Here is a 25509-nt window from a genome sequence, read left to right on the forward strand (position 1 = left end):
CACTCACTTTCCGGAGGTGACTGTCCCCTAGAACCTTGATTCGAGGAATTCTGCCCACGCAAGACATCTGATGAAAAACGAATAGCACTATAGCTCGTGGGTATACTCCTTGTGACTTGATGTTAACACAGCTGATTATAAAATGAATGTTATCACACTTACTTTTATCTGTTGAATCCCGGTTTAACATTAATTCACTGCACTTAAGCTGCAACAATATAAAATAAGATTCATTCACTCGCGAATGTTTTCATACTTGACTTGACTGTATGCGAAATGAATTACCAGTACCTCCAGTGGTTAGGTTCATAGTGAAGTTCTGTAATCTGCTGGCTGTCTGATCAATCATGGACGCATCCCCACCCCCGTTGAAGGAAGCAGGTGTGATGCACCGTCGCCGGAGTGATTCGTACAAGGACTGAATACAGACAGATACTGAATATATCGACATGTATATGTATATAAAAGTTGGAGCAGTAAGGAAGAAAGACAATCTATGGATGAACATTTTCTTTATAACAGTGAGAGCGACGTTTCAATGTAGGTCCTAACACCGTTATCAAGCAAGTTATGACTTATAATAAAGACCTTCATCCATATATTGTCATCCTTCCTCCATGTATAGGCCTGCACGTTTAAACATTGTCTGTAACTCTTTGCTACAAACTACTGATTCATGGGGTCCAGGGCAAATACATTTTTAGTCTAGGTCATCAGAGAATATACATGCATAATTTCCTTATTACAGATCTTGCTGCTTGACCTTGTAAAATATAAATAACAATTGCTTCTCTTGGAAAGTTATAGGGAGATGGTGGCTCGCAGGATATGCTACTGATTCATGGCGTCCAGGGCAAATACATTTTTAGTCTAGGTCATCTGAGAATATTCATGCATAATTGCTTGACCTTGTAAAATGTAAATAACAATTGTCTGTCCTTTTCTACATTCATGGCTGCATATTCATATATTCGTGTGTTCTTGGTAATAGCAAACCCTGACAATGAATTAAAACCTGTAGTTTCTGGTACTGTCTGCTTCTTTCAGATAACCTCTCCGCCAACTCGCCGTGCTTCTTCTTCATACCGTCCAGGTCCTTCTTAGCAACTGGAACAGATTTGAATACATTCCACTGTCGTATTACTGTATTTCGTTACGTCCATAGTCATTTTGTGTCAAGTTTGCTAGCTGTAGAACAGTGTTTGAATATCTAATGCAGACTTTAGATTTGATAGACTTACAGTTGCCTTTAATGACATACAATTATAAGCTATAACCACTCAACGGATGACAGTACAACACCAGTACATCGTATATGGTTAGTTAACCAACCCATTAAAATCTTAGTATGCATAGGATTATTTCACATGACTGATTGTTATGTTGTGTCTCTGAAGCGAAAGTTTTCAGTTCGTCATCTTTATATTTCTATTCATATTTTCATAAAAGATAATATAATGGATGTACTCAAACCTTTTAAATGGGATTTCAAGGCAGGGAGTTGTCAAGATAAATAACACACACGCTGTGTCTGAAAGGAATGCATTCTATCCACATTCTATACATACAGTTATGTTAACGTGTACACGTTAATGAGAAAAAATATATTCTATTTATGTAACATTATAATCACGAAGTTTTCTGAATGTTTACCTTCTACAACCTCGCGTCATGTGCATTAATAAAATATATGCAGTTATTATAGAATTTGCGTATACATTGAACCCTTCTCGTGAGAGGATACTTGTCAACTCAGTTTGAGTTTTTGACACGATTTGTTCGTAGTACTGTTGAAGCTGTGAGGATTTTTCCCTGTGCTTTGTCGCTTGATATTCCTGGTAGATGATTTCTTGGTGTGTCTGAAAGTGTAACGTTTGAAGTTAGAAAAAGGCACCAAACCCGGGAAGCTTGAAAGAGAGCTAGACGTCAATTGGCAGTTTGATTCAAACCGCTGAAATAACACTCTTCTAACAACTATCTAAAATTTCATTATGTATATCACGGTGACACATAATTATTACAACATAAAATTGGAAAAGAGTATACCCGGTCCAGGGATTGTGAAAGGCAGGGACCATGGGCCATTTTGCACATTAGAATGGCCATAAAATTTTGAAGATTACTATTGATACAAGGGCAGTGGCCCATTCTAAGTTCAGAAAATGGCTAATAATCCTGAAAATGGCCCATTGTCAAAGTTCTCTATCCCAAACCCTGTCGGTCTTGACTATCATGAGAAACAGATTCCTTCTGGGGAAAAGGGACAAACAGCTGTGAAAATTCTACGAATGGATCACTGAAAATCAGTGATGACAAAAGGTGTTCGCGAAAAGGGTAAGCATGTCCTATCCTTACGTTAGCATCCGCCATCCACACAATGTACCTGAAAATGCCTGTTTCACACACACCACAAATACGTTTTGGCGTAGGTCATGAAATGCATGTTTTGGTCACTTTGTAAGTCGTTAAAATGCGACCATCAATCTTTAACAAATATGGCGGGTGGCCTCACTAACATTGTTTAATATATTATGTGCTGTCTGCAAATTGAACTCAAGTGTCATTATCGTTCGATCAAACGTTTCCGAAACCGATATTGCGTCAGTTTCAAATTGGTCTTTTGACCTTGAACTACCGATGTGATAACAGACTGGACAGGTTATAAGATTTCATATCTGCAGTTGGTGGAACACCATCTATTTGATAAATTAAAATACACGCTTTTTGTCTGTGAAGAAAAGTTTATTCTTGAAAGTTGTAAAAGATAAAATACCACATTGTACAATAGCTACACAAAACATGTATCATTCATCCAAAATGCAAGACATATATATATATACATATATGAAAATCCATTGTGTGTGCTCCAAAGCAACTGAAGTCACCAATAATGGTTACTTCCTACAGCGTAACCAAACCCCAAGAGTATGCGTATTTTTTGTACATTCTATTGACATTCCATATATATAACGGGAAGACATTAGTCTGTCCATAATAGGGTTACCTCTATACTATACATTTTACCTAATTTCCCGATTCAATTAGAAGAACTGCAATGCTTTAAATGACAAAGCATTAACCAAAATGCGTAGTTTGTTTCACAGCTTGTGCTCGTCACGTTATATCATATCGTATAGTCAGTGTCTAATGAGACAAAAAAAACACAACTCCTTAGTACCAGGTGAGCGTATAGTGATCATCGGTAGCACCGTCACAAACACATAATAAATGAGACCAAAAAAAACCTCAATACCAGGTGAGCGTATCGTGATCATCGGTAGCACCGTCACAAACACATAATAAATGAGACCAAAAAAACCCTCAATACCAGGTGAGCGTATCGTGATCATCGGTAGCACCGTCACAAACACATAATAAATGAGACCAAAAAAACCCTTCTCAATACCAGGTGAGCGTATCGTGATCATCGGTAGCACCGTCACAAACACATAATGGCAAGTCAATTGGACACCACTGTTTAAGAGAGGCTAGGCAGCAGTATGACACTATCGTGGAATTGAGATCAAATATTATACATATATGTATGTTTTATGCACACCGGAGAGCTATGGGGTAGCATAGGTTACAAATGCTTCAACATTTACCAAACATGTTATGTTCCTGATAACACAGTAAAAGGAGATAAAATTATGTGTTTCTATTTTGGGGGATTGAAATGGATTATTCGGTTACAAATGAAATTTCCTAAAATCGATGAATCTTTAACACCTGGAATTCTGAAACAAGGCCATGCCTTCTGAGAGCTATATTACTTTCTTATATTCTTTACATGACCTGTGTTACTTTAAATAACAAAAGAAACATTAAAGTTAAAACTCCCATTCGCGGGTCGTAAAGGAAACGACATTCATATTTACATAATATAAATGTCAACGACAGAGAGTAACCAGTCTCAATCATGCATCTTTACAGATTCCACTGTATGCCAGGGGTTTGAGAACAGAGACCTGCTATAGCGGTAGCATCCTGAAAGACATACAAAAGATTAATATTGAGTTACTGTACTCGCCTATTGCAAAAACAAGCCATTATGTCACTTCACATCCGTGAAATGTTTCAATACCCACTGACGATGTGTTCTTTCTTGAGACTCTCAGAAAAAAACCGGTTTCCATTTACTATTACAAACGGTAAGAACGGGAGTCACATCACATCGTTATTATTTGTGAAATGTTTTAAATGACCATTGACGAAAATGAGAACATTTTTATTTGTGCCTCTTAGGAAAGCTGTGTTCCTTCCAACGCCACTATAGGAAAGTGCAAGCAGCCTGCACCGTGACAGAATCATCTGATCTAAAATGACAGTACGTAATCCAAGGCATGAATCGATTGTGCCTCTATCCGTGTCAATGTTCAATACAGTCCCGCCTGAATCCATTATTTTATCTCCGAAACTACTCCGAGATATGCTTCGAAAGTAGTCAGAATCAGTAGCGATGAATACCTTTGGATTCATCCCTGTCCACTGTTGTAAAATCCGCAGTATATTCTGAACATTTTCAGTGCGAGGGTCAGATCCAAGTTTTACATGTGCACATATGAGGTCTTCGTATCTAGTTACAGAACGATTGTTGAGAGCAAGTATATCTTGTAATACTGTCTGTGTTTGTATTGAAGGTGCCATCAACATATCCCAGTTGTCCTTGAATGTCGCGGATTGTGTTTGTGTTGTTATTTGGGATACTTGTTTGATATAAACCGGATTCTGTGTAAGGATGCCTGTAAAGTCCATTGTTGCCCTGACGAATACAATATCCTGAGAATAATACATATTGAAATTTTTCCACCTCAAAACATCCAAAACTGATGAATTATGAACATCATTGATGACTGACAAAGACTTTCCTCGAAGTTCTTCAATATCAGGTACCCAGTTCAACTGATTTGGGATTAGGAAGTGCTGCAGTTTACATGGTGATGTCATGGACACTTTAAACATCCTGTTGGTTAGATTTGCCAGGAGAAATGTACTTATAATCCCTGCCTGTCGGACTCCCCATCCTCCACAAAGCTTTTGTTTATTACACAGATAGACCAGGAACTTGTTTTTGTTTAACGCAGTCTTTGTTTTGGGATTCTCAGTGCCATCGTGTTTCATTGATCTTTGTCCAAAATCATCAAAACTCCCATTGACATTCTCAAATACTCCGTTAATGTGCCGTCTGCCAATTTGTACATCAAAGGTCTCTTGGCGGTTGTCTCTAGATGGCATGACGTCATATTGATGTGAGCCCTGATTATCGAGGATCTGCGAAAGCCGGAAGTTATTCATTCTCGTGTCCGCCCGTCCCGTGCTGTACATCACGAGATAAAATAGGATGAGGGAACTGTTGAAGAAAACGAGGATCAGGGCGAACTTTCCCATGATGCATGTGGACACCTGCAACACAAAAAGCGGTAATCATTATGAAAAGTCAAACATGCACATCCAATCCATGACTTTAAGCCCAGTCCCTGCTATTAAGATAATATCTAATATACAGTACAACCAGAAATTATTGAGAATTTAAAGATTGTAAAAAAAAAAATTCACTCATTACTCACGTATTAAGTGTGAATATTAGCAGAACATAACTCCAGATTCAAAGACAGGTGAACAGTTAGTATTTTGTCAAGTCACCATGGTCAGCAATGCGGGCTTTAATGCGGCAGGGCATACTACTGATCAAAGAAGTTAGAAAGTCGTGGTCCAATATCGGACCACCTCTTCTTTCATTTCAGCAATATTTGTCAGATTTTTCTTATTGACACTTTCCTTCATAAGTCCCCAAACATGTTCTATTGGATTTAGGTCAGGGCTATAGCTTGGCCAATCTAATAATGTCATATTTTGTGTCCGAAACCAGGCCTGTGAATGCTTTGAACGATGTTTTGGGTCGTTGTCCTGTCCATAGAACACGTGAGCAGATGGAAGTACATGTCCCTCGAGAATATCTGTGTACCGCTCACTGTTCCTATTCCCTTCAAATACACAGAGGGGCGTTGCCCCTAACACAGACATGCCACCCCACGCGTTAAATTTCGGACTGTACTTTGGGCGCTGATACAAAGGTTTTTCAGTTTGTTTTGTCCAGAATTTCAGTGTATTAGGAAACAGCCACACAGAACTTTCATCTGAGAAAATCACATTGTCCCAGTTAAAATTTCTAGGCTGTAAGCACCATGCAGTTCAACCTTCGCTCCTTTTGTTCAGGTTTCATGATCGGTGATGGAATTCCTTGACTTTTCTGCCAACCCATTGCATGCAGCTCAGTTCTAATTGTCTCCTTACAGACAGCCACAGTTCCTCTATCAATCATATCCAGCCTTAAGTTTTCTAAACTCCTTCGTTTGTTTTTAGAAACAAGAATACCAAGCCGCCTCCTGTCACCGACAGTCAATTTTCTGGGCCTACCTGCGCCTCCCTGGTGCTCAATGCCATATCCATTTGCAATATTTTTCAAACCACGATAAACAGTGGACAAAGGGATGCCTGTTCTACTTGAAATCACTTTAGCTGATCTGATGTCCTTGTTATAATACTCTAAATCAATTACCTCTTCTCTTAAATCATCCATACTGAGGATCACTGAAAATGTCGTCTGCTAGCAAGTAAACAAAGGGGGATAACTCTTCACAAACTAATGAAAAAGGAGTTGTCTCTCTTGAATGAAACCAAGCACTTGATAGCTGGTCAAGGTTGTTTATACTAGAAATCCAATTAAACATATTCCTAAAATTCTCAATAATTTCTGGTCATACTATAACATAATATGACATGTATTATTAAAAGCATAAGCTACAAAATCAATACATGACAAACAGCATCTTCAAAACTTCTTGCGTTCCTACACATAAAGCTCCTCCATCACATATACATATGACGAATCAAGCCACGATCTAAGTCTAGCGTCGGAGAAATCTACACATCGTTTAGATAATAGGAGACGTAATGTTTAGGTTCTTTTCAGGCTGTGAAACGATAGCCCATTTCGTGTGTTTTGACCCTAAACGGGTCTTAAAAGTGTTTAGCCATAGCTACCTTGTATATGTCTAAACTTAACATATTTTTCAGTGTGGTCGAGTTTCATCCCCACACACGCATGGATGCACTACTTTCTGTCTGTCTGACTTCTTTTGATAATTACATGCAAGGCCTAAGGACAGTTAGGTCATCGTGAAACACAAAGCATAACAGGCGTACATTTCTTGTGCATAATTATAGTGACTCACAATAATGCCTACTCATACTTCGTCTTCTCTATGACGCGTTTAGAAATATATATTCCATGACCTACATGTGTGGATGGACCTTCTTATTAAAAGAATATAAAACTCATACAAAAGTGAATTCTATCAACATTGTACTGCTTACCCTTTCCCCTATTCAGAAATGATAAAGACAGTTTCAATATACTGGACTACTGGTTTGGAAATTGATTACCAAATATTCATCACATTTCGGCACGGGTTGGTGCCACACCTACAATTCTTTTCGTGTGTACCGTTGCTTCTCAGGTCATTGCGCCTTGTAAACCGTGCATAACCAATACCCTAAAATTTAATTCACGTGCTTATACATCTCATGAGTTTTGCTCGAATATTGTCTGATCAACATTGAGACCCTAGTATAAACTGTGGGAGAAAGGTTTTATTGTGAACACATGGGGACATTTCAAACACTGACGCATCAGTGGCAATATATAATGTACCATGCACTTCTTTATTTTGACTTGCTCCACGGTGTTAACGTGGCATTTTGCAGTTGATTGACTTGCCTTTGCATGTGTTTCTGACGAGTGCTAATTTTTTGTTTGTTTGTCTCACTCAGCACCATCCCGCTATAAGACGGCGGTCTGCAAATAATCGAGTCTGAACCAATCCAGTGATTGACCTCATGAGCATCGATCTACGCAATACGATGTTTGTCAACCAGGTCAGCAAGCCTGACAACCCGATACCGTTAGTCGCCTCTTACGACAATCATGGATTGCTGAAGATCAAGTTTAACCCGGATTATGACGGGTCGAATAGCACCGGTAGTGCAGCAAGAAACGCACACTTCGCGAACTCCATTTATCATTGCTATTTGATACCGATTCCAAGGATAAACACGATATATGGCCGGAAACGCTAAAGTGGGAGTGTGTTTCTGTATAATGTTAGTAATTTATAATAATATGTTTAAGTATACTACGTACTTAATTACGGTACCACATTAGTTCAGCTGTAGTCAAATCATCGGTATTATATAATCTAAGAGTGGACTGGCAACCGTTTCACAGAGCCCCCAAGCAATATTTACACCATTCATACCGCACCTCTCGGCAATGTTTTCACAATGGTTGTAAACCCCGAACCCGTGTTCCGCTGAGTAATGTGTTTCAAGGTTCAAGGGTTTTTTATTCTTAAAAATCACCAACGGTTGTACAAGAATATTTATTTACTAACACCAAAATTGCTGGTAACATGATCGACGTGACAGTTAACGGCATTTTGATCTGAAAGAGGTAGTTCGGGGACAAGGGTAACGATTTGGGCTGCTTTCTGATGTCATCGTAAATGGTGCAAACTCCGACAAAGACTATACAACATAGCGTTATCAAGTTCATAGTTGTAAAAATTTAAACATACTACTTTATGGATGACAACTTACTAGTATTGTAGATTGCATAGAGCGACGTTTCGATGTAAATTATTACACCGTTATCAACCTAAAAGTGAATCTACATCGTCGCTCTATGCATCTATGCAATAAACAAGAAGTTGTCATCCATAAAGTTGTATGTTTCATTTTTGATTCACCAATTTCTGGAATGCCGATCAAACAATTCATAGTTGTAGAAGGATGATGTTAATATACATCATGGTTTGTCTCCGAATGAGGACGGTGATTTGCAAAATAACTCAAAATCGGCAGCCTATTAACGTACACAGCAATGAATGACCCGTAGCACCTGTACGCAACCATATCTCTTGTTTGTTATTTTATACCCATCACTTGAAAAGGTTGTTTAAGAAACTATCATGTTATTGTTATTACCGCCCCTGTTATTAGAAGAAGAAGAAGAAGAAGAAGATTTTTATACCCATCACTTGAAAAGGTTGTTTAAGAAACTATCATGTTATTAGAAGAAGAAGAAGAAGAAGAAGGGTTTATTTGTATAAAGGCCATACGACCCATCGTACAAGATGGTACAATAGTGATTTTAGTTACCATTTTAACACAACGACGCTAGCAGGGGCAGAATAAACATGTTCTAAGAACTTGACAAAATTATTTATGAAGTTAATGTCTGATAATGTACATATGCTGTGGATAGAATAGTAATATCCATGGGCCGTTTTCGGAATGTAACGCCGAGGCAAATCCTCATAGCGTTTACAAATAAAAACAATATGAATTTCATCCTCAATACTTTTACAGTGTTTACATAACACAATATCATCATTGCAAGTGGCAATACCTCTTCTAATAATATTTGATACCTAAGTGCATTACATCCTGATCTAAATAATGTGAACAGACGCTTGCACTTATTACATATGTTCAGTGGTAAATATTTTTCACAGGTCAACAGACATTTATGGGAATTATAGAAAGACAGCGAAGGAACATCTAGGGGAAAATGCCACTCTTGCATAGAGCAGTTAATTCTTTCAGTACACATATACAGAAACATGTTTGGATCACCGACATCTTGTGAAATGCAAGCAGTACCAAAGCCAAAATAAAATAACAAATCACTGACATGTCGAGCCCACGTGGGACGTTCCTAAATTCAACAGATAATAAAAATTGATAACATTGATATGGGTATCTACTTTGATGCATTCTTAATGATCTTAGCCAGTATTTAATACATTTGACATAATAAACATTACTTAAGGGTGCCCTCCCACATTCCCCATACACAACAGCATTAGAAGTTCTGTAACTAATTATGTGTATAAGTGGACATCTTTAACGGAAGGGGGCACTAATTGTCTATATAAGTTGATATCTTTAACCAAAGGGGGCACAGCGGCGCAACGGAGGAAGAGTGCAAAATACCTGCATGGGCATGTGCTTAGTGTGCTATACATAGTATACGTCGTTGTTGACTGACAATAACGCTACTCAGCTGATGTGAAACAGTTGATTTGGGAGGTCTATGACGTCTTGAACAAATTGTATTAATATTGTCTACCGTGCACTTCCCAGCTAAGTCATAACGCAGTTCAGGGGAAGGTATAACGAGTTGAATGCTTTCCTTGCACCACTTACTACTTAAAATCACATCAACATCGTTCAAAATTGTGTTTACAGAGATCAAATCGGTTAGGCTACATTAAGTCTATTATCAAATCGCAGGATCTTATAGCTCCACTGCAAACGAACTATTATGCGATTAACATATGCACATGACTGACTGACTGAGTTTAGTTTTACGCCGCTTTTAGCAATATTCCAGCAATATCACGGCGGGGGACACCAGAAATGGGCTTAACACATTGTGCCCATGTGGGGAAACGGGAACTGACGAGCCAACGCTTTAACCACTAGGCTACCCCACCGCCCCCATATGCACATGAGCAAACGTTAGTTAAAAATAACCAACATTTACGTCCTAAAGCAATGTCTTCTGTGGAACGAGAGTTTAGATTGACAAAAAGAGTATTACCTTCATATTTCTGTTCCCAGCCTTCTCTGCCGAATCGGCTTCCTTTCCGCAGCCTACCATACACTGGGTTTACTATATTGTGCCTGTTTGGTAGGTTCACCTGCATCCGCCCTGGCTTGAATATGAGCTTATATGCTATAAAAGTAATTAAGCCTCTAAAGGCGTGGCTTAGTGTCCTGGCATAGCTTGTAGGCTGCTGGTAGCTCGTGCAATGAGACAAGTTCAAGGTAAAGAAGAAAGGGCTGGATCCCACGCACCAGAGACTTCTTTGTAGTCGGGACTCGAGACAGCTTGGATAGGCTATTAGCACTGATAAAATCAGCCTATTGCATTAACATGATCAGCATGCGCAATTGGGTATCGTCAACATGTACAACGGCCTCTGCAATGTACCGGCTGAAGAGATATACTAAGTGTTATGTAATTCAATAGACTCTCACAATTGCTATCTCGAACTAGGATGAAGCTACAATGTATTGTAGAGAAATTGCTCCCTCCAATCTGCTTGAGTTTAATCCTTCACTCACGCACGCACATATACATACACACCCTAACGGTGACAACGCGACTCTACAATTACGGAAACATGCTTTTGTCTTACTTGGTACGTCCAGAAGGAGAGTGCTCTGGTGCAGATCTCCATAATAACTTCAGGTCTCTGTCCGGCTATCACCATCTGCGTGTTTAAGAAACTCTAGCGTCAAATAAATAGCGTTTCATATATGCCAGCTTGAAAATAGAGGAGAAACCTAATAACACTTTTGCTGTTGTTTTGTTTGGTTTGGTTGTTTTTTCAGAATAACCCATCTCGTACTGTACCCATACAATATCAGAATTAAAATTGGAGTTTCCGTTGGATAATCAGTCAGTCTTGCCACTTCCTATGGACCTCCAACTAGGGAGCAAAGATTTCATAAAAGGGACATGTATGTTAGTTCGTGCGGGCGTGTGTGCGTTTGTGCGTTCGTGTACTATGCTTTTACCAAGTAATAGTGTTGTTGTTCTTTAAAAAGTCCCTGATAGATATTCACCTTTCTCGCAAAGAAACAAATATTGAGCCCTTTTCATTTGGATTGTATTAATGAGCCCATTGGATAGAGGTTGCCATTTTATAGAAAGATTAAGAAGCTGTTTATAATGGAAACACATAATTGAGCCCCTAAAGATTAAACCAAACATCGTTAGAAGATGACTCTAAACTTCGATTGTAATCATATATTCCTCTTTGCAATGATAAAAGTGTTAGAACAGTTTCAATATGTATCTTTTTAAATTGACGTGGTGTAACAATCTTATTCAAGTAAAACTGTCGCCCACGAACAGAAGATAAATATGTGGGCCAATATATGCGAGTGTATTAATCAACGCTCACGATAGGCGTTCACATATTGTGGCCGTATTAGGACATACCTGCATACCCACATTCTATAAAACCTTAAATGTGTGGCTTAGAACTTTGTCTGTGACAATGAATACCATCAATGATACTGTGCACATTGAACGAGTGTGCAAAAGCAGAAATGATGACAGTGTTCAGATTGTGTGTTGAACACATTTATGGATATTAGAAAACATTTTTATATATGTCAGTCTCATCTTCTCTAATATATAGGGATTAGAAATGAACACGAGATGCTATAGAAGTATTTAACGCGATTATAAATTTTGGCAACACTTTGCTGACTCGTTAGCTTCGTTCAGTTGCACATCAACATCTTCAAAGAACATTTCGCTATATATCACAAGCGGGTGAATGATTTTAATACATTTAAAAAGGCTGCTGACAGTTTATTCACATTTCAAAATGGTCATATAGAAAGGGGCGTTAAAACTATTAGTGCGTATAGTGCTGATCAAAGTAGGTACACAATCATCACACTTCGAGCGGCAAACATGATTTCACTATCAACTCTTCCGTGTTCACATCGTATATTGAGGGTACCACAGATCAATGAAATGTTAGTGACTCGATAGTTGGTTCAGTAAACATATTCAGTCGCTACAAAACGTGCCAGGAATGTCCTCAATATGCATCGTGCTGGACGAACCATCATGTCAATGTTTTTGTTTGCATGTCAGTGTTTATGTGACTTTGCGAATTTGATGATTCATCATAACTTCGAGTTTGTTTTACAAAATTAATCTCGTTAAACATGTGGACAATCAAACCATTATTACAGAGTGTATGTAGATTGTTATACTTACAGATTTCCACTGTTCTGTGGGCTGCACGTTACTTCTTACAATATCGCACTTTCCCGACAGAGTAGTCTCACCTACATCACGATAAAATATTGCATGAGTGGCATGTAATGCTTAATTTACTAAAAACTCCCTCGGTGTTTATATTTTCTTAACGGAAATGTGACTCATTCCAGTCCAATAATTACAAACAACATTACGTGTCTCAAGAAAAAACATGTCTAAAAGTGGTCATTAGCAATGCTGTCCCCCATCAACCACATTTCTGCCCTAGTAAGTATATTTGAAGAAAGCATTATAACTACACATTGCATATATCAAACAGGTCGAATATAAGTTGAAGTGAAAAACAATATATTATCATGACTGGTGGGAAAGGCTTATGCGACAGTGAACACTGTACCTAAACTGAAACACTTTGAAATCGTTTAGTGGATTTTGACTCTTGATCAGTGACAAGTGACTAGAAGCTCATGTTCAGGTACTCACAAGCAGGACAAACAACTGATTTGTTGAATTCTCGACTCCCATCTTCGTCACAGAATACATCTTAGAGTGTTAAGAATATATGTGTAGTTGAGTAGCACGTGTGAAAATACATTATTTTGCTAAACATACTACGTATAAAACAACATAAAATGCTTCAAATCAACAAACTACTTATAACGAATGCAATGTTAGTATATGGTGCCTTCTCTGTACCATACTCTCTGATATTACTCTGAGGAATTCTGGGTTAGACTAGATGACCTGTGCTGGTCGTAAGCAACGACTAATTGATCGAATGGTCAGGCTCGGTGAATAGCTGATAACGTGTCACCGTAACCGACTGCCTAGATCGTGGCTCACTAGAGTGTCTAGTCGTGACTAGATTACGTACATATAGGTCAGATATTGCAGAGTTTTACAAACAAGCAAACCTAATGTCACTGCAGTTTAATAAGTTGCATTAAGTCTCAGAAAACTTGTGGAAAATTCATGGTTAAGTAGCCATCTGGCTAGGTACACTAAGGTATAGGTAAAGTAATTGTTGCTCTTGATATTAGACTGACACAGAGCAATCGAAATGGGTCACAGAATGATTAGTATTTAGAACAATTCCTTGAATAAAACATCCATAAATGTAATTTATCAAGCGTAAATTTTCGTCAGAGTACTAATGAGTTCAAAATAAATGAGAACGGTACACCACAACATAGGTTCATAGGTTTACGGACCATCCTTAACACCACGCACTACATAAGGGACCGTTCATAATTTATGGGGTGGGTTGGGGTGTTGATGATGATTTTAAAAGGAGGGGGTGGGGGGTGTCACCCATTTTGTTCTGGGGAGGTTGGGGGGTCATAAATTTTGTACACGTTTCTAGGGGGGTCAGCAATTTTGTACATAAAAATATTTTAAAATTATGCTTTAAACATACCCCCCCCCATTAGCCATAAATTATGAACGGTCCCTAAACGATTCTACTCAATGACCTATTCTCAGATAATAACAACTTTCAGGGTGGAGTGAAATTATGAATGCATATTGCCTCATTGTACACATATACAGTTAAAGTATCCTTGAGATTAAGACTGATGTGAATACTTAAAGTAGTATTAAAGTAGTATTGTGACCCCATTGACACAGTGACCCCATTGCCTTGGAAAATGACTGGCGCGTTTTCATGTGAGCCCAATTTTTCAGAAATGAACGATATATACGTTTTAGAGTGAGTGAGATTAGTTTTAAGCCGCATTTAGCAATATTCCAACAATATCACGGCGGGGGACACCAGAAATGGGTGTCCATGGTGGGAATCGAACCCACGTCTTCGGCGTGACGAGCGAACGCTTTAACCACCGGCTACCCCCACCGCCCCATACCTTCTAGAAGTCAATAACCTGATATCCGGCTTTATTGTACACATGTATACTATCTGGGTTAATCGGACGTCTAAAACTGCCATACCAGTATGAAATATATTTGTGTTTTTTACACGAGATGAAATTTTATTGGAACAGTAAGATTTGCAGGCTTTAAGACTGTCAGTCAGCCGCAGGCAACATGACAAAGAAAAGGATACGTGAACACGAAGTAACCTGAAAAAGAGGTGCATCTTCCGTTAAATCTTGTTAAGGTAATACCTGTGATAGCCGATAAATATATATACATGTAAAGATCAATTGGCTCTGTCGTATGTAAAACTACAATATCCACTAATCTGTGTGCAGGATCTTAGGATGTATTAGCGCATTAGCTTTTATGTATTAAACAATGATTTTAGTGCTTTTGAAGCCATGTTAACAGCATATTATTCCAGCTGCAAAAGAATTTAAATGGGATGTTTGAAATCATTCGATATTATGATTGAGGAAAAACATACCCATGCAAACGAACAGATTTGTTTTCTGCACTTTTTAAAGTTGCATATGAGATCTCCATCCATTGCCTCGTCCTTCTCTGTAACAGCTAGCTGTAATCTTTTTGGAAAAAGATAAAATATAACGATGCCATTAAGAAAGGTGACAAAGGTAACACGTTATAATTGAGATTATGTTCGTAATTTACAAATAAACTCTGAAGATATAGACAATTCCTAGATAAAAATGCTGTTGTAGTGATGTTTGCGTGCCCCATAATTTCTGACACGGCAACAACAACAACAATAATGTTTCAAAAACCAAAGCCTAAAATTAGATTATCAGTTCGGTACTGTACAGAGAAATGAACTAACTGAACTGTCATTTCAATACGCGTCCAGCTGAGACATCTTCATTAAATAAATAACGCATATTATTCTTCTAAGAATGACATCCTTTTGTCGATTTACACATTATATATTGATTTTGTAAGCATTCAAACACAATAAAAGACGCACAGAAGCACCTGTCACAAACAACCGTCGTCTGCTTCAACACGCACGTGTTTCAAACATACCCTTTACGTTAGCTTACATGTATAGTGTCTCAACAATAGATACACAAAAAGTGTACGTTTAATTTTCCCTGGTTATTACCAAAGAAATACAATAAATTACCTCTGATTATATGACAATGTGATATTTATGTGCTGAAAAGGAAAAACAAACTTCCAACATACCATATTTTATACATTAATTATATGTTTGTTGGAAACTACAACCCTCGCGCTTCCTCGCGAGAGTTACGTGGCAATAAACATGGCTGGTTGGGCAGGCTTCAGCGATGAAGACTTGAGACGAATAAAGCAAAGCTCAAATGGAGGGGCAGGTAACAAGTGTTCATGACTAAATGATGATGTAGTCATTTCGATAGAAGGTTGTTTTTGTTTTACAGTATTATTGAGAATCGTTGAGAAAGGGTTTGGCAAGCTGACACGTCAAATCTTCGTTCTCAACGTGTGACAGCTCAAGTAAAATTGCCAGCCAATAAGTTAAGTTTGGCAAGGCAGCTAATTTCTATATTCAATACCCGGGACATTTAATTACCCTAAAATTCTTAGCATGTGCAGATCTTTGATATGCTAAATTAGTGACTAAACTTATATAATCCACCACTGGAGTTTGACTGGTTTCGTTGCAGTACACTTTTTCAACAGATCAGGGGCTTCTTTCTGTAAGTTTCACGAAGCAACCTTTACTAAGGTTAACCTTAACTCCCATTCTTTAACTTTGCACTAAGGTTACCTTAGTGACTTACGATCACCTTAGTGCTTTGTGAAAGGAGCCCCATGGCAGCCTAGCGGCTAGACTGCCCACCACTGCTTTCAAGTGTTTTAATGGTTTTACTTGGCTCATCGATTTGATTACTGTGTCCACAACTTAAAGTCAAGAATTACAGATTTGTTTTCTCCTACTGAGCATGCCGAGTGAATGAAAAGCATGGACTATAAACAAGATAAATCCAGGTGAAAAATCTTACAGATCTTTAGAATATCAAGTAAACAGTGATATATTTAGTTCTTAAAGGTCACATGCAACCAAAAAATCAAACATAATTAAAACACAATTATCACTTATTCATGACATATAATATACATTGCTGATTATGACAAAACATTTAATTATAAGCGTACAATCGCAAATCAAAAGTGCAATATTTTGTACTTGGGTTTACTTCCCTTGAAACGAAGCACCCGGGATACCGAACCCAGTCAGAGCAGGTGGGTGTGCACTCAAGTGTAATGGCTGGTTCATTTGCAGATGCCCTCACGGCTCATTGTGTATGTATATATAGAGATGTTGGGTTTTGTAAATACATGCTCATTTTTTGTGTATAACATTTTGCAATCAACAGACATCATAACATGTCATGTGTACAAGTATCACACCTGCCTGTCTGTGTAATTACATAATGTGACAGAGACCGAACTCGGGCCATAAATCAATGCGTTTTGTTTATGGTGTATAGCCTGATAGGTGTTAAGTTCAAATTGCATGTGGTCAGTGATCGAAGTTGTGTATTGAATATTGTCATTAGCAGACTGGCAGGCAGACACATAGGGGTCAATAAAACAGACATTGAGTTTTGTCTGTGACAACGACATATCTATATCACAGTTAGAAATTCTGTCAACGCTAAATAATAACATTGCTTTTAAGTATCGAACTGAGAATGTGACTCGGTAAGAAGAACGTGTGGTGAAATAGACAAATGAAATTATATAAACAGTTAAATCGGTAATCTACTGTCATAACATATAAAAAGCTCGCACCTGTGAAATATCAACAAAACATTAGAAAAATAGCTCACACCAAAGCCTTCACCGAGTATTCACCAGACAACCCGCTTACAAGCTGCGAGAACCTATTTCACTGCGCATGTGCTATGAGCGCAGCCCAGCTGTTGAAACCACTTTTCCCCCAAGCGCTTGGGGAAAATTAGTGAATCGCAGGGTTTTTCATCGCGTTATTTTTCAACTTTATAAGTTGAATTTGCATTTTTGATGATTTGTTTCAGTAAGTCCATACCGAAAGGTATCAGAATCTGCAAAGTTGTGTTTTACATTGCATGTGACCTTTAAATCAATATCATTTCTAATTTTGATCTAAATGCAGTAGAAATCTGTTCCTAAACAAGTGTATACCATACGTTTTGTAAATAAATTTTGAAAACGGTATTGGTTGGCATGTTGGAAATTTACTTGTTGCATTAACATAAGGGTGATAACTTGGTGTGCTGATGTCAACTAAGGCTGCTCAAATGAGGGACAGTAATATGTGTATTGTAACAACTTTACTTGTTGTTTGAATGCTGGAAATTAGAACCATTGACTCAAAGACACTAAACTACAAACAGCTTCTTAGTAGGGATGTCATGATACATAAGTTTCATAAATCGATACGTATTGCAATACCCATGAGACGATTTGATACCTATTTTCGTGGCATTATGACGTATATTTACTTACATTTTTAACATTAATATTTCATATTTTATAATTGTCCATGAAAAGATCAACTTTTGTTATTCTTAGAGATTAAAAAGTTCTAATTTCCTATCTTTGTGCATGAAAAATAATCATTTATAACTCTCATAACATAAAAAATAACATGATACAATTGCAAAACTTAAACGGAACATAAACGTATTTTAACCGATACTTTCAAAACTGAATATCGATACAATTTTGAATGTATCGATAATTGTATCATCTAAGAAAAAGTATCGATGTATTGTGACATCCCTACTTCTTTGTGAACTACAGCAGAGACCATATACAGGTTTGGCAAGTTCTGGGATAATCAGGTCTGGAATTAGTAACAATATAGAAGATGCCTCCAGGGATTACTTGTGATATAATCTCTAACCTCCAAGGGCAGCAAGTGGTTTAAAGTACCCAAACAGTCAGAAAGCTGGTTACTTTAAGTATTCAGTTCATTGATTTAAAAGATTTTATACACAAGATAATGTATTCAATATTGTCTGATCTGTGATGGGCACACTTTTCAACTTCAGTCGAGCTTAAATTGTTGGAATATTGGTAACAGAAAACATATTCTTACATGGAAGTGCTTAGCACATAATTGTAAAAAATTCAGGAGCTATCTATGTAGTCATTTAACAGATCCAACAGAAACTGACGAATGCCGAAGTTACTTGATATTGTAGTCAACTGTCGTAGACTTTGTACAATTTATTTCATGTCATCTAATCTTATCTTACTGATAATTGTATTCTCACCTCTGATGATGATCTTCAATATTCTGTTTTTAGACACAGCTGCCTTCAGACAGGCCCAGTTCAAAAAGCAGCAAGTACCAAACAAAGATAGGATTGTGAGAAATTCCAAAGGCCATGGAGCAGCTGCTTCTGGCAATCTGACTCAACTGGATCCCTCACAGAGGCTAGTGCAGCCTGAGGAACCGAAGGTGAAGGCCAATGGAAAAGGACCAAGGGGAACAGATCAGGGGCGACCGAAGCCGAGTGCGAGACAAGATGTGGACAAACTGGACAAGCAACAGGAGGAAGAAGTGTCCTCAGAAAAGCAGACTGACTTAGGGCAGAAAGTAGAGCATGAGCCACCATCAGAAGACAAGGGAAGCATGCGAGAACTTGATGAAACAGAAGCAATTGGGTAGTTAGCTCCTTATTGTTATAATTGGATGTACAAAGGGAAATTTAGTGTTAGGAGGTTGTTGTATACTGTTCAGCATGTAAAATGTTATTATACAGTATGACTATATTGAAGGAATAATATCTCACCTGTTAATTTTGTATATTTGTGAGAAATTTGAAATTGGATAACAAATTTAAGTGCAATATGCATGATATGTTAAACTGCAGACTGTAATATTGATCCATTTAATAGACATGTGAATGATGTCTTTGTTGTAGTGTGGAACTGGACAATATGGCGAGGTTCCAGAAGCAGCAGAAAATGATAGAAGAGGCCAACAAGCAGAAGAGGCTGTTCCTGGCCAATGCCATCAATGAGAGGTGAGTCTGTTGACTAGTCTGTCTGATCTAAATTCACGGGCCTACAAAGAGCTAGAGACAGGAAGATTCCCAGTTCAGGGGCGTAAGCCCATATGGCAACTATAGAGGAGGGTCAAACGAGGGGCAACACTGAACCATTGTAATGAGAGACTGGACTATTGAGTAGTCTGCCTGTAGGGTGCTGGTAAGGATGATAAGGATTTGGACATTTATCATGCGCTTTCTGACATAATGCATATTTCACACACGGGGTAGCGTTTAGTAGAAGTACCTGACCATTAATTATGAGAGATGAGCCCACTGACTAGTATGTCTGTGGGGGCAGTACCTAACCATTATAACTAGAGATGGGCCTATTGACTAATCTGTATGAGGCAGTACCTGAAGCATATCATTGAAAGGGTTGCCTGTTTACTAGTCATTCTTTAGGGGCCATACCTGACCAGTGCCAGTAAGAGGTGAGCATGTTAAACTATGTTACTACTCTTATAATATATCTAAGATAGCTTTATGGAATAAGGTCCGAGTGTGTAATGATGATGTGTTTGTCAGAAAGATGAATCAGCTTATTGTTGAGTTGTGTGTTCCAGGAAGAAGAAGGCCAAAGCAGAATCTGTGAAACTGACAAAGATTCAGTCAGAACTTGGACGTCTTGACACTTTGCTGTCAGTCGATGTTGGGGTCATCAGGGACAAGATAGAGGCAGCCAGCATGGACTACACGGAAGCTCAGTTGAGTCATTTGGGGTCACTCTTTAAGTGAATTTGTTCAAGAGAACTAAACATTATCGTGCACAGTCTTATAAATTCGTCATAGTTCCAAATGTTGGAAACAACATCCAGGGGTGAAAATAACCCATTGCCCGACGTCCGAGTCCAGTGCTTTTTTCTGTCGGGCAAGCAGATTTGTATATCATGCTGTACCAGTGTCCAGTTGACTTTCCAATGTTAATTACATTGTTTATTTAAAAATCAACAAGAAAATCGGCCGGTATAGTGGAAAAATGATCAGGGCAAGTAATTTTACATGTGCCACTGTACCCGAGTACACTAGCAACTTAGAAGTTATTTCCACCCCTGAACATCGTATTTAATATATACAGTTTTCAAAATTAGGCAGGATTGTCAAGGGCCTCTTTTTCATGAACCCAACCCAAGAATGGGCACACTTACATGACCTCAAGATCACTCTAAATTACAAACACTTGCTTATATATTACAGTACATGATATCAGCTGAAAAGGAGGTAGGCGAAGGGTTAGACACATCATGAAAATATTGAAATATAGATCTAGTCATCAGGCTGACATGTTGAGCGTGTTTTAGGAGTCAATCAAGGTTCAGTGTCAGTGTGACCAGTATTTCAGGTATGAATAAAGTGCTATCTGCGGCTCTTGAGATCACCTCTTGTATTTGAATCCAGGAAATCCTGTTATACTGTTATTAGCGATATGACAAATATGCATATATCAAATATTATATATAATAATTTCAAACATGCCATGTCAACTTGGTGTTGTTGGTGAAAAGTCCAAATTGTTGTAAACAAAGGATCATAAACCTCACTTACTGACCGCTGTGGGAAGCAAACAGTGCGTGTTTCACACCTTAGCCCACTGGGCCGCCCATGTTACTTGGGTTGTTAGTGTCTGTGCTGCATATCTTAAGCAGGAACAGAATGTGTTTAAAGTTGGGTTCAAACTAATATTATTAGGACATTGTTTTAGGACAAGAATAAAAAGTTTATGAAAAAAGGTTTGGGTGTACACATCATGCATATATGTCTATGATATGAACTGGTTAATATAATCTTCATGATAATAACTTTTTTTCTCAGGAGACGGTACACCCGAGCAGAGCAGGAGTTTATCAATGCAAAGATGGACTTGTTTCATAAAGGCGAGTTGAAGGAGAGGCTCACTGAGCACCTGTACACAATAATTCACCAGAATGAGGTGAGGAAGGCCAACAAATTGGCAGAACTGATGAAACAATTAGAAATGGAAGTTGCAGAAGAAGAAATGGAAGTGTCTGTTCCGACCATTCCAATGCTTTCAAATTTTAATTCTGTCACAACACTCCCAAACCCAGCACTGAAGTCTCCAGTACACAGCCCTGAGGTGGTTAAGACCATAGATCTGAGCAACAAAGATTCTTCAAAAGAAAGTACAGACTCTGTGCCTACCAAGTCACCTGAGGCTGAGACAGGCAAGTCAGAATCAGGGGCAGATAACTCTTCACAGACACAAGCAGGAACTAACACTGAAACAAAGCCTGGTTCAAGTGTGGAAGGTCAGTGTAATGAACTTTCTGAAAAACCTGATGAAAGTAAGACTGTTGTTTCAAGTGATATATCTAAAGATGTGCCTCAGAAACAAGATGCTGTATCTTCATCTGTTAATAAAGCAGCTTCATCAAGTCAGGATGTGGGGGTTGCACAACAGACGTGAATATGTTCATAATTTTATATATTTTTTGTTATTATTTTATTTTATTTTTTTGGGGGGAGAGATGGGGTTTTTTTAATTTTCTTTTTTTGGGGGGTCACCCATTTGTTCTGGGGAGGGTCATCAATTTTTTACTCATGTACTAGGGGGTCAGCAATTTTGTCCATGAAAATATTTTATAATTATGCTTAAAAATGGGGGCATTGATTTTGTACATGACATGCAGGGGGTCACTTATTTTGTCATTCACTTCATTACTTCATTACCAGGGGGACTGCCATCTCAATGTTGAAGGGAACAACTTGCAGATCCCATGATATTCAAGTAACTTACCTTGAGATTGTGTAGTGTTTAGAATGACATCTATTATAAGCATGGAAGATGATAATCAGTCCAATTCCCTATATGATGTTCACTTCTATTTGTCATGTGGTTTGTCATGAGATAAATTGTGAGCTGGAGATCTAGTGATGAGTAATCAATCATGCATGCACTACCTTCACACATTCAATGGTCATACAGTGAGATAGATATGTTATTGGTTAGTGTGAATTCTCCACCCTTTCCTCCCTCTCCATCCCTACTCTCACTTTCCATCCCCATGCTCATTGTGCACTCCATCCTCATTCTCCACCCCCACCCTCACCCACTCACTCTCCACACCCACCCTCATCCCTCTCCACACCCTCTCCACCCACCCACCCTCACCCACTCTCCACACCCACCCCCACTCACTCATCCACTCCCACCCTTGACACTCACTCCCCCCCTCCTCACTCCCACCTCCATTCTCACCACCTGAACCCCTTTGAATAAACATGAGAGTGTACGGTTTGTTACTAGCTTAAGGGACAAAAGGGTTATATCTTGAAATTGTATTTCTCTAACACTCTGCTTAATCTGATTAACCTCAGACTTATTGCCTCACGTGTCCTAAGTGTTGTGCTGTTATTAACAAAAGCATGAAACTTTGTTTAGAAGTGTATAAGTATTATGTAAATATTATATTTTTCACTTGTCTCGAAGCAGAAACGACAAAAGCACTAATGCAATAACCTGCATGATTTGACATGTTGATGAATGGCAACTGATGTACTTAACATAGGAAGCATGTGTACAGGCACTAGAGTCTACATGCCCTCTATGCTTCCTCATTTGCTCATTTTCAAGATGAGAAATGTGTTGTTTTCATGCAAAATGTTGATTCCTCTGAATGTCACAGATTCAGAAATGATACTTGTTTGTAAACCGTCCATGAATTATTGCCTTTGTAAAATATATCATACCCCTGAAGATATTTTATGATTCTTTATCATGTTATGACCATTACAATATCATGTGCTATGCAATACTTGTGAATTCTGCTGATAACAAACTATCTTGAGGATGTATATGTTTTATAGTGTTATAAGGAGCAGTGCCATTTATTACAGCTGTATGTGATGTAATGGGGTCATTTGATAAACAGGCATACCTGGAGTAGTTTTAGCTTCAGTCAATTTGCAATACCGTGCAATACATCAAATTCATGTTGTCAAGGTAATCATGAAATGTTTTTGTAAAACTTTTAATCTTTGTAAGGCCAGACCAATTATATTTCCGCCAGTCATAATTTTTCAAGAATAAGAAACATTTTTTTTATAATTTTCCCCGCTCAAAAAATAAAATCATTATGTTGTATTGGCCAAAAATGTAAACTTACAAGAAATATTTTTTTTAGACTTTTTTGTGCCATATACACTTAATAAATTGCCAAAAGTAAAATACTTATAGTATTTAAAAGGAATATTACTTTGACTGGTGATTTATTTGGATTATTTTTTTTTCCTCCTGCCTTTAGGTTTTCCGAGGACAATTATCCGTAAAAGAAGAAATAAAATTGGTCTGGCCTGATGTTAATTGTTTTTACGACCTAACATCTTTAAGCTATTTATTTCTCCATTGTGAGACATGTGTTCTGTCTTATTCTGCTTGCTTCAGCTTCAAGTTAATTACACCAACATCTGACAAAACCAAAAGTTGACATCCACACATCACAGTAATCATTCACTAGCATTAAGCTATGTTTCGCTTTGTTTATACCATTGGTAAAGTACATACAATAGGTTATCAAATTATGGTCATTTGAGATAATTTTAATATATTTAATGAGACAGTTGTAGAAGTATTAATGTCATATATTTGTTGAAATCTACGTTTTGTTATGAATTCATGGAGAATGTTTGTATGTGAATGCTTTTCAAGATGTCATTATAAGAAGTCATTGATGACCCTACAGTCGTTAAGATAAAATAGGATGTGTAGTTTTCTCTGATGGGTATTGTTACCACATGGATATTCATTATTGCACCCTTATTGCAACAATGGAAGCTAATGATACACCATTTTGCATATATAGGTCCGTCTCCTGGTCCTGGTTTCCTATTCTCGTGGTAAACACGTTTTCTGCCGAAATCGCCGATGCGCGACACTTAGTGTTGTTTACATCACCGACTGGTAATTAGGAAGTGGCCACAGTCTGTGAGTGATCAAAATCTTGCAGTGTCACGAATATTGGGGAGTTTATACCAACTTGGACATATCATTACTTTTTCCTGCCCTTTTTGGCAGGATTGCTCTTACATACACTCAATAACGTTAATTCCTGGTAATACCGCGAGAATGGGAGAAGCCTCGTTTCGTCAATGGCAGATGGCATTGTTTATCACCGGGCTGACAATTGGTAATTCACCTGATGGATCTGGCAGCTGATAGATGTAGATGTTAGAGGAGAAGGCCCTTCATTTAAAAACAACAAGCATGAATACGATAAGAATTGTTTGTGTTATTTTTTCAGCCGATATCCGTAAGTACCGCGAGAATAGGAAACGCCTTCCTAATATTGCTGACTGTTCATAAAAATAATCTAATGTGAAGTCATATGAAGGATGACATCTTTAGCTCTCCAGATTGAAAACAGGGTTATCCTCAGTGAAGAAGGTGTCTGTCCCTAAATGTTACAGGTTGCAGGGTGTGGATGCAACGCCTCCATGAAGTTATTTATGCTGTACAAAGTCGACATGGGATGCACTTTGACAATGATGTCATTTTTGTATTATTGTTGGGAGATATAAATATATTGTTACAAAAACTCAACGTTTTGTTTTCTATTAAAAATGCTATTGATTATTGGTAAATCAAATTGAAATAGTGTTTTAGGTCATCTTAACAATAAGTAGTTATATTAATTATGAACTGCTCCTGATTAACATAGGATAGAAAACAATCCTTTTGGGCTCAGTTTATTCAGAACA

General features: G+C 38.0%; 3 protein-coding genes across 6 annotated transcripts in view; 1 reads left to right on the forward strand and 2 right to left on the reverse strand.

Annotated features, from left to right (window-relative positions):
* LOC124264148 (E3 ubiquitin-protein ligase CCNB1IP1-like) overlaps nucleotides 1-25509 on the reverse strand; it is a 28432-nt gene that overhangs the window by 845 nt on the left and 2078 nt on the right. The window contains exons 2-11 of one of the 2 annotated variants that reach the window (XM_046698887.1): nucleotides 15237-15313; nucleotides 14937-14952; nucleotides 13358-13417; nucleotides 12872-12942; nucleotides 11268-11342; nucleotides 1745-1859; nucleotides 1474-1494; nucleotides 1016-1107; nucleotides 292-418; nucleotides 8-67 (exon numbers count right to left, since the gene is read on the reverse strand). In XM_046698887.1, coding sequence (XP_046554843.1) covers nucleotides 8-67; nucleotides 292-418; nucleotides 1016-1107; nucleotides 1474-1494; nucleotides 1745-1859; nucleotides 11268-11342; nucleotides 12872-12942; nucleotides 13358-13417; nucleotides 14937-14952; nucleotides 15237-15299 — 700 coding nt within the window. In that variant the 5' untranslated portion in view covers nucleotides 15300-15313. Of the gene's footprint in view, nucleotides 1-7; nucleotides 68-291; nucleotides 419-1015; nucleotides 1108-1473; nucleotides 1495-1744; nucleotides 1860-11267; nucleotides 11343-12871; nucleotides 12943-13357; nucleotides 13418-14936; nucleotides 14953-15236; nucleotides 15334-25509 lie in introns of both variants that reach the window. The other variant, XM_046698885.1, reaches the window with a different exon arrangement.
* LOC124264145 lies at nucleotides 2732-10877 on the reverse strand. Of its 3 annotated transcripts, none has more exons than XM_046698883.1 (3): nucleotides 10667-10877; nucleotides 3407-5403; nucleotides 2732-3167 (listed from the first exon to the last, which is right to left on the reverse strand). In XM_046698883.1, exons 1-2 carry the CDS (start codon nucleotides 10724-10726, stop codon nucleotides 4165-4167), a joined length of 1299 nt encoding a protein of 432 aa, XP_046554839.1. In that variant the 5' UTR covers nucleotides 10727-10877; the 3' UTR covers nucleotides 2732-3167; nucleotides 3407-4164. The 3 variants fall into 3 exon arrangements, with proteins under 3 accessions (XP_046554839.1, XP_046554838.1, XP_046554837.1); XM_046698882.1 differs by having other exon boundaries at nucleotides 3329-5403; XM_046698881.1 differs by having other exon boundaries at nucleotides 3254-5403.
* Nucleotides 15994-22308, forward strand: LOC124264147 (RAB6-interacting golgin-like). The gene is made up of 5 exons (XM_046698884.1): nucleotides 15994-16101; nucleotides 19048-19408; nucleotides 19669-19770; nucleotides 20361-20501; nucleotides 21607-22308. The coding sequence occupies exons 1-5, from the start codon at nucleotides 16032-16034 to the stop codon at nucleotides 22217-22219; spliced, it is 1287 nt and encodes a 428-aa protein (XP_046554840.1). The 5' UTR covers nucleotides 15994-16031; the 3' UTR covers nucleotides 22220-22308.

The sequence above is a fragment of the Haliotis rubra genome, unplaced genomic scaffold (genome assembly GCF_003918875.1).
Source record: "Haliotis rubra isolate DU_JTF1 unplaced genomic scaffold, ASM391887v1 Scf91, whole genome shotgun sequence".
NCBI classification, from domain to species: domain Eukaryota; kingdom Metazoa; phylum Mollusca; class Gastropoda; order Lepetellida; family Haliotidae; genus Haliotis; species Haliotis rubra.